General features: G+C 43.2%; 1 protein-coding gene across 1 annotated transcript; it reads right to left on the reverse strand.

The window, feature by feature from the left end:
- Positions 1-1,564: 1,564 nt before the first annotated feature.
- On the reverse strand, positions 1,565-6,668 carry LOC118418183. The gene is made up of 4 exons (XM_035824021.1): positions 6,508-6,668; positions 3,177-3,293; positions 2,441-2,626; positions 1,565-1,836 (listed from the first exon to the last, which is right to left on the reverse strand). Exons 2-4 carry the CDS (start codon positions 3,286-3,288, stop codon positions 1,565-1,567), a joined length of 570 nt encoding a protein of 189 aa, XP_035679914.1. The 5' UTR covers positions 3,289-3,293; positions 6,508-6,668.
- Positions 6,669-9,234: the final 2,566 nt, after the last annotated feature.

Below are 9,234 nucleotides of genomic sequence, written 5' to 3' on the forward strand. Positions count from 1 at the left end.
AATGTGAGACCAGATCACTCATACATAAATGACTATGTGCTGTAATCCTTATAATGTTATTGATCCATTCGTTCTTCTGCCATTGATTGCTGCCAGTAGACCTATATTTTTAAAGACAACATTTTCACTCAGTCGTCAATATACACATCTAACGCAGTCCTTCCTAATTTCCTGATTTTAAAATGTAAACCACAGGATAAATGTAAACATTGGCCAGTCTATTTGCTCCCAACTTTGTCGAAGATCCTGAAGAATAGCATATAATCATCTTTATAACCAAAAGAAATGTAGAGAAAATTGCACAGGCTATATATATATTGTTTTGATTATATGAATGGCATCTGCATAAATTTTCGGCTATTTCCAAAGCAACAAAAAAGTTTTCAACCATGATGTAAATTGTCCAAGGCAGCTGCAAAGTCAGAAAATACATGCTGTAAAAAAACAAAAAAATATCGGGAAACGTCTATCAATTTTATAGAATACCAACTTCAATTCCAAGGACAAAGAAGACGTGAAAGAAGGACAATGTTTCGAAACAAGAATCTATTGTGCATAGCATGCATGTGTTTAGTCATTTCTTCAACCTTCCTGACCACTTAGACTAGAGTTCATAACGAAGGCAACTTTTTTGACGTTTTTTTTATTTGCTCGCATCAATTTTGGGGTTCACAGAAGACATCATCTAAATAATCAAATCAACATGGCCTCACATTAGAAAAAAGAAGTATCATTAATTTGTAAGTTACATAACGTTATACGGGTACTGTAAGGGCAGCTTTGTCTGTGTGTGAATAAAAGTTTGTATGTTCAGTATTCTACCTACTGCAATTCTAATGAAGTCAATTTAAAGTCAAAGTCATATTCAGTGAGACACCGGCCTTCACTTAAAGTCAGTCCTGCAAAAAGAACAAGAATAAGATCGATGAAATCAAATGCAACAACTATAGTCAAAATCCTACAAAACGGCACCATTCCACATACCCTTATGTGAAACTTCATTGATATTCATCTATTCATTCAATAGCTAAAGATTTACAGTTAATTATTTCAAGAAAAATGTTTGTTGATGGAGAAAATGGTGACTTAATGTTATAAACTGAATGATACAATGAAAATTATGTTAATCAGGCATCTCGACTGATATCAGAATTTCTTTCTTCTGTCTCTGAATCACAGCCATAATGTTAAATTGGTGAAGGAGGTATCCGTTCTTTGACATTAGAGCTCTCTTACACAAGTGTCTCTTTTTCTAGTATCTGTTTGTTGGTGTTGATGTCTGTGGTCGGGTTTTGTGAAGAGGCTTCCCTGGTGTCAAGTTGGACTCTGTAATTGAATTGACCGTGCTGGCAGGCTTCTGTTGATTGGTTGCTGATGACATTGTCATTGTGAATGGAACCTTCGCATTGGTTGGGTAGGTGGCAGGCGTTCTGTGGCAGATCCGGGTGTTGAGACATGTTCCTTGATTGGTTGGATGAGGTCCTTGAAGTGTCAGCCTGTGTGAGAGAGGCTGGTGCTGGTGAGTAGTTGGTTGTTGTGACTGGAGCTGGCAGCGTGGCAGAGGTCAAGGCTGATCCTGCTGCAGGAATCTGCTTGTTAGCTTGTTGATAACCAGCTGTGCCTCCTGCTTGGGCAGCAGCTGTACCTCCTGCCTTGGCAGCAGTTGTACCTCCTGCCTGACCAGCAGCTGTACCTCCTGCCTGTCCAGCAGCTGTACCTCCTGCCTGTCCAGCAGCTGTACCTCCTGCCTGACCAGCAGCTGTACCTCCTGCCTGTCCAGCAGCTGTACCTCCTGCCTTGGCAGCAGCTGTACCTCCTGCCTGGCCAGCAGCTGTACTTCCTGCCAGAACGATATATAGAATTAGCAGGATTTATGAGTAGATGGATATGATATATTGTATATCTCATCACTGTGACATTTGACATCAATTTAGATGAAAACTGATTTTATATTATGGAGAAAGTGTGCCCATGAGCTTTCCTGGGTTATGATAATGAGTGGTCACCATTAGGAATGTCATCATCAACACCAACAAAACAGCTACACTCTCAAACAAACAAGAAGTTCCAACTCCTCAGGCACCCTGGGGCCACATCACTTGAAAATAACCACTGAGCTGCGCACGCTAATACATGTAGGCCATCACAAGAACCATGAAACTGTCCAGTGTTTGAAAGTTTACAGTAATTTGTAGGCGGTCCTCCTGCAAACATAAACGCCACTGTTCATGATCGAATTCTACACGTCTGACGAGTTTGAATATTGGCACCATTTTGGATCTTTTCCCTCCTGATTGGATCCGATATGAAATGGGGCCTTCTGATTGGTCGACGTCCTCTAGCAATATGATAATATGATATATTATACATTTGTCATAAATATTTGACAGACTTGATTGCATGAAAAAAAGAATAGCAAATAGGTATAGAAATAACGCACCCTTTCCACCCTTATCCAAGTCTGTGTCTTCGAAATCCACAATGTCAAAAACATCTGCATCATCAAAGTCATATTCCAGGTCATCCGGTGTGCCGAGGCTGCCAGGGTTGGACATGTCGTCCAGGGAGAGATCCTCCAGGTCACACACATTCACATCCATGGAGGTGGTGCTGCACAGGGGCAGGCCTGGACAGTGGGGACAACAGGACTCTCACGCTTATTATGATCATGACATAATGGTACGGACCTTAATAAAGTAACGTTTATTGCAAATTCTTGCCCGTGGGCTAATTGCAGGTAACATAAGAGATTCAAACAGTGTAAGAACAATATCACAAGTGCCTACTCTAGTCTAAAGCTAGTAAAAGCTAACTCTAGATCCTGGGTTATCGGGTTCGACTCTTTTTTCGAAGACAGTGAAGACGAAAGATCCCACCTTTTCTATTATGTGTGGTATTTGTGATGTTAGAAGGAGAACTGTTTCTGTTTTCTTTTTGTCAGTGAATGTGAGGAAGTTTGGGTGGAACTCGGTGGCCTCTTCAAACAGCTCTTTTCTTTCGTGATCGTAGAAAGAGCAGTTTGACATACAATGTACAAAAAGTAGAAAATTTAAACAATATTCTAAAAAAGTAAACAACAGTCAGCTAAGGACTCGGTTGGTGACACTTACTAAGAAACTTATTTGTTCACAGAAATGTGAGCAATAATTAGAACATTATTTCTAAACGGTACTTACGAGAAGGGACACGGAAACCGTACAAGTTGGAATGTTCCATTTCTGCACCCAAACTCTCCTGGTACTGCCTCTGGCGTTCCTTCAGCAAGGCCTGCTGTTGGCTGAAGTCCATTTTCACTTTCATGTAAATCCCCAGAAGATGTAGAAAACTTTAAAGATCATTGTTATGACATTATGTGCAAGAAATATCACACAATTGGAAATGATAATGGTTAGATAGTGTTTGTGTGTGCGTGCGTGCGTGCGTGTGTATATGTGTGTGCATGCGTGCGTGAGTATATGTGTGTGCGTGTGTGTGTGCGTGCGCGTGTGTACGCATGTGTGTGTGTCTGTGTGTGTGTGCGTGTGTGTGTGTCTGTGTGTGTACGCGTGTTTGTGTGTGTTATGTGTGTGTGTGTGTGTGTTTGTGTTTCCAGGTATTTGGGATCAGCATATTTTGAACCTCCAGGTGGATTGTTCACAGATGCTGTAACACGCAGACACACACTCAGTCGCTCCTCAAAACATAATCTTCTTGGCATATGTAATTATGTAAATTGTGATCTTGTTCAAGCCACAACTACAGTCAATAATCAGGAAATAAGCAGAAGGCAGATTATGAGTACACTGGAATGTCCCTATGGGCCAGATGATATTGGTAGTACATCTTCTGCTTTAAGTGCAAGTTATAATAATTAATACCCTTAATACGTCATTAGAAACTGTCAAATGGACAATATTCATAAGTATAAAACGATGCTTGGCTAAAAACATAAATCAAAATGTTTCTATCTAATACCACCCTTGGATGACTAATGTCATTGGGAAATGATGGAAGAAAAATGTCTGGAGTGACTTGTCATCTGTTTATCATGCAGCTGTCCGTGGTACAAGTTGTTTTCACAACTCTGACTTGTTATGTAGGAGATAAGGGAACGGTGGTAGGCTCAGCTGTGGAGTTGTTTCCAGGGCCTGTGTCAGGATGGGTGTGGACAGGCGTCAGTTCCCCTGATGATGTTTGGATTCCGATGATGACCTGGTGTTCCATACAATTACATGTTGCAATGTATATATGTCACACAATGTGTTGCTATCCAAGACGGCTGTTGGCCAGTCCTACCGTACATGTAGTTGTATGTATTCCTGGGAACTTCTGGTTCTTACATCTTCTGTTCTGCAAATGATCTTGTGTTTTCATGGTGCCTGGGAAAAGTGCATATGTTTGGACACTCTGGCAAGCTGTGTGTTTATGTGATGTCATTTCCGATAATCTAGACGTCTGCAAAATGTTTCTGGTAGATTGTGCAAATATATGTAACTGGTTTTCAATGGTAAGAATCAAATAAATTGATAATCTTCTGCACCCAGATAACACAATTTTCCAAAGTATGAAAGTTTTATCTGAGCAATTTAAATCCCTTGGGAATCAGATAATTTGCAGATTTTAATCAGCTTTTAATCAGCTTTCCATGAAACTCTGAAAACTCCTTCCTTGTTGTAACGGTAACATTAGACTAGATGTCAATCCATAACAAAATAGGAAAAAAGTTAGTTCAATAAAGCTAAGGGCACAACCCGCCGTACGTGTTATTTGTCCGTACGTTTTCGGGAGGCCACGTCCGCCACGTTTTTCTGAAAACGTAGGGAAGGAATGGCAAGAGCAGGGAGGGAGTACGCCTCAACGCACGTCACTCGCACGGTTGCGTGCATCGTTTGTTGCGCAAGTGTTGAGTTGTACGTACGATGTCTGTGCGATTCTACGGAGTTCGTACGGAGGCGGTACTTACCACTTACGGATACCAAAAGATTCCCAAGGTTTCGGCACGTAGACAGGACTTATTTGCATGTTCGGCGGGTTGTGCCCCTAGCGAGCTTTGGTCGAATCAAAACTCAATCAACATGCAATGTTATATGATATTCACCTCCGGATATAGTAACCTTAAGTTGTTAGGGCGTTGGAATGTGTCTCACATGAGTCTGGTGACTGGTAAATTAGCAGGACCAACGTCCTGATACCCCGGCGCATGTAAAGCTACATGTTAAGTACACAGGATACACAGATGTCTAATTATCTCCAAGCAGACGTGAGGATCCGACTATCTCGGTGTATGAGTTGTTTTCTAAGTACTAGTACTGCCCCTTTTTATTTGTTGGCTGCTGGGAACTTAAATATGGCGCCCCGCTACGCTAGTCACTACTGGTTATAGAGTAACCACCAAAAGATAAAAATAAAACGGGTAGGGGCGGAACGGGCGAGCGGGTCGGGACCGGGCAACCGAGGGCAACCGGCGGCGGCGGACTTAACAAGCCCCCGACGGGAGAACTACAACAATACACTACCTAAAAACCACCGTACAAGTCGGATAAGAACAAAGGAATGGGGTTCAATAACCGGTGTAGGGACCCATTTGTGGCCTAATAGATTGGTCTTGACCTAGCTACTGGGAACCACTACTCTAAGAACCAACCCCTGTACTGGGGAAGTACTCTACTACACTCAGATCAAGGACCAAATCTATCTAGTGGTAGGATTCAGGCTTGTATATTTCTCTCACGCACACCATAAACCAAGGCCAAAACATGAGGGTTCACGTTTACATTCCTTTTATTCTGACGCTTGTACGGTGGTTACAAATAGTCTCACATAAGAGAATGCACAGTACACATCAATGCAGGAATCACATTACAATACAATGCAAAGCACACCACAATAGTAAATAGTTTCTAAGTATCCCAAGGACCCCCCGAAACCTCAATTTGGACTGTCTAACCGCACATCATTAAGAACCGCCAAGGGCTCACAGAAAACACTAAGTGCTCACCACAATTTGTCGCTTGAGGTACAAGTCATGTTGTCGCGCCGCTCAAAGACCCGTCGGAAGCCCGAGAAACCCGACCGCCGACCGGCCGCCCCTCAAGGAGGTCGAGATCGGTTGTTCACAGTCGAAGTCCGAATACCAAAAGCCCCAGATACCCGGGTTTCTTGGGTATATAAAGAGAAACTTTCCATCAGAGAGAGATTTTACATAATGCCAAACGGAAACAGCGATTGGTTAGAAGAGCGGCGCCCACGTGGCTTGTTGACAGGTTGACGTCACAGAGACGCGCTACTACCCTAACAGTGTGCGGCAGTCACAGGGAAGATACAATAGTCAATGACGGGGAAGGGCTCTAATAAGGGGTGATTCAGCATTAAGAGTATAGGGCTCCAGTTATCCTCACTACACAGAATTCAGTGTATGGAAATGACATGGTATTTAACGGTTTTAGTTTTGGACTCATTTCAGCAAAGCGTCAAATTTAAAGTGTAACGTTATGTAGTTATGTAATGTCTATGTGTGAGCGTCCTTACCTTCGTGTGAGCCGCCGGCACCGGTGGGTAACGTTACCCCAGGACAGGACCAACAGCCGCTGTATGGGGCAGGGGACCGGGGGTACCAGAAAGGGAATTAAGCTGGCTATCAGGACAGGATGTTGCCTAAGCAAGGGAAATGTCAGGAATGTGGTGGTGAGGGACTAGGCATTAGGGACCATCCATTCAATAGAGTAGTGGAGGAGGCTGACTTCTGTTACTCTTCCTGCAGGAAGACGTCAAGAAAACTGCAAAAAATAGGAAGCCCCCAAAAAACGCCCAAGAAACGTCAATAAACAGCAGGGGCCAAGCTTCTGCTTGGAGAATAGACAGTACACTGAGTACAGGGTGTAAAGTTATGGAGAAAGTTACTAGGAGTTAAGAAAAACTGTATGCCGGCTTATTAAGAACCATGTGAGCTCGGGACGAATGTATAATAACAAAATGTTATCAAGAATATCATGCTGACGAGGTATACGTAATGATAGTCTCTAACGCTATGGTAAAATGGTAGAACTTGGCAAATAAGACTGTACACCTTTAAAGGGGGGTAGCGAGGATTTGATTTGAAACAATAGTAGTGCTACAGCCAAATAGTTGGAATACTGGAAACCAATTAAACAAGTCGGAAATCACGATACTGTACGTGACATGTACACATTCACGGCTTATACCACCTTTCCACTAGGACGGCGCTCTCGCCGCGCTCTCTCTACGACCTAAAATTGGACCTATCCCTTAACGAATTGTATAGAAAAGAGACGACTTTTTTTACACTTTGTGTGTTTTCTGTATCTATATAGCCGGTATAACCGCCGTTCGGCGTAACACACCAGCTTTGCAGGCACGCGGCGCGGCAGCAGCTGGTTATATTACACCGAACGACTCTTTACCCCTAACTTTTGCACATCTATCTGTTTTGTTGTCTTCTTAGGCGCACTTCTACGTTTTGTATGATAAACTCAAGGAAAGTGAAAGTTAGACATATCTTCTTATTCAGGTTGCAGTGAGAGCGCAGCGCGATCGCCGGCTAGTTCCCGTGACCTTCTGCACCGCCGACCGCAAATGTGGACAGAACAGTCGCTTTCAGCAGCACCGTGTCGGCTGGTGTGATCAACACTTATCTATATACAGTACTACTGTAGTACAATACGGTATATGATGGGGGCAGAACTGTATTAATACAGTGTTGTACGTCGGCGTGCGAAGGAAAAACGCCACAGCACCCTTTAATACCTGTATTACTCAGCTGACCGAAAAGGTGGCATATAGATTCATTATCAGTAAAAGGTCACAAATTTCGCCATCAACCTCTACTTGGAGAGTAGGGAACTCTGCCCCTAAAGCTTTCGTTACATCCGATCCTTTGCACCGAGATATTTCTGCAGTGCCGCCAGATCACAAAGTCAACGCGCTAAACCGTTACGCCAAAAGGCAATCCCTTTACTAAATCTTCTGAATCTGATACGCGATAACAACCGAATGCAATGTTTTTCATGAGTATGTTAATGAATGAGTTGATATTTCCCTCCCCCTGTACGTTATGATATTTGCATGCATGCCGGTCCTGTCCTGAACTGTCCGCCCAGCGCTGCCTGCTCCTGCGTACTTCCTTCCCGCATGGTACAATCTGCCGCGCGCATCTGACTGCCGCATTTAGTAAGATTGATAAGGCGTATCTAACTGTCCTAATAGTGGCCAGGAATAGCGGTGGTTACTAAGCTGCATATATCTCCACTATTCCCGGGTACTACAAGCGCACAGGAGTCAGATACGAACCGGAAAACGTAACAACAGGTAAACGTTAGGCCACCGCAGGTACATTTTATGGATGCCATCCTCTGCAGAGTCCAAATTTGATGCGCACGGCCGGAAAAACACAAGGTGGACAACAACAAAACAAGATGCTTATAAAGCTGTATTTTCAAATTAGGAGACCATAGACTTGGTTTGAAGGCTCATAACGTTATTTCTGTATGAAATACAGTGGTGCCAGCATTAGTATGATGAGACAGAATAAGATGAGTATTCGAAAGCCCCCTTTATTCCTTTATAAATAAAGAAGTTAGCTCGGCGACTTGTGGGCAAGATCCAAATTGGCATTTCCGGCCGGAGTATGACCGGCGTTTTGGCGATTACGCGAGCTTCGGACGATTTTTAGCAGCTCGGTAGGCGTTCTCGGGGCACTTCCAGCTGCGCTTAAATACAGCAATACAACATAATTTAATCATAATGTCAGTCCTTTGTATCTTTTGTCCAGGACATGCTATGGTCTTGATTTTTGGTGACACATCGCTGTTGGTGTAAGGGAGAAGTGTTGAAAGTTTGGACCACATAGTAGTTTGTTCTGGAAATGCAGGGCCGGTTCAGTGTTCAAATATTTTAAGGATATTGGGGGCATTTTGGGCTATGGCATTTGGTATGGTCGAGCTCATAAAAAACTCCTTGCTTGGACGGAGATGTGCACAATTAGATGCAAATTATGCACCTTAAAAGAACGGAGTATTGCAAACGTTTGTACCTTGCCGCACTCAGTCTCCTTCCAGCTGTCTATTTCCAGTCTGACCTCCTGCTGAATTTCCACTTTTGGAAATGTCAGAGAACCAACAAACTAAATTCGCGCCGGCAACAATGACAGACAGGGCTTTTGTATCTTTGGGCCTTCGTACCATCCAAGCGCTGCTTGAAGGCCCTTGAAGAGTAATGCGGACACATGGGCCATCGTAC

The sequence above is a fragment of the Branchiostoma floridae genome, chromosome 6 (assembly GCF_000003815.2).
Source record: "Branchiostoma floridae strain S238N-H82 chromosome 6, Bfl_VNyyK, whole genome shotgun sequence".
Lineage (NCBI taxonomy): Eukaryota > Metazoa > Chordata > Leptocardii > Amphioxiformes > Branchiostomatidae > Branchiostoma > Branchiostoma floridae.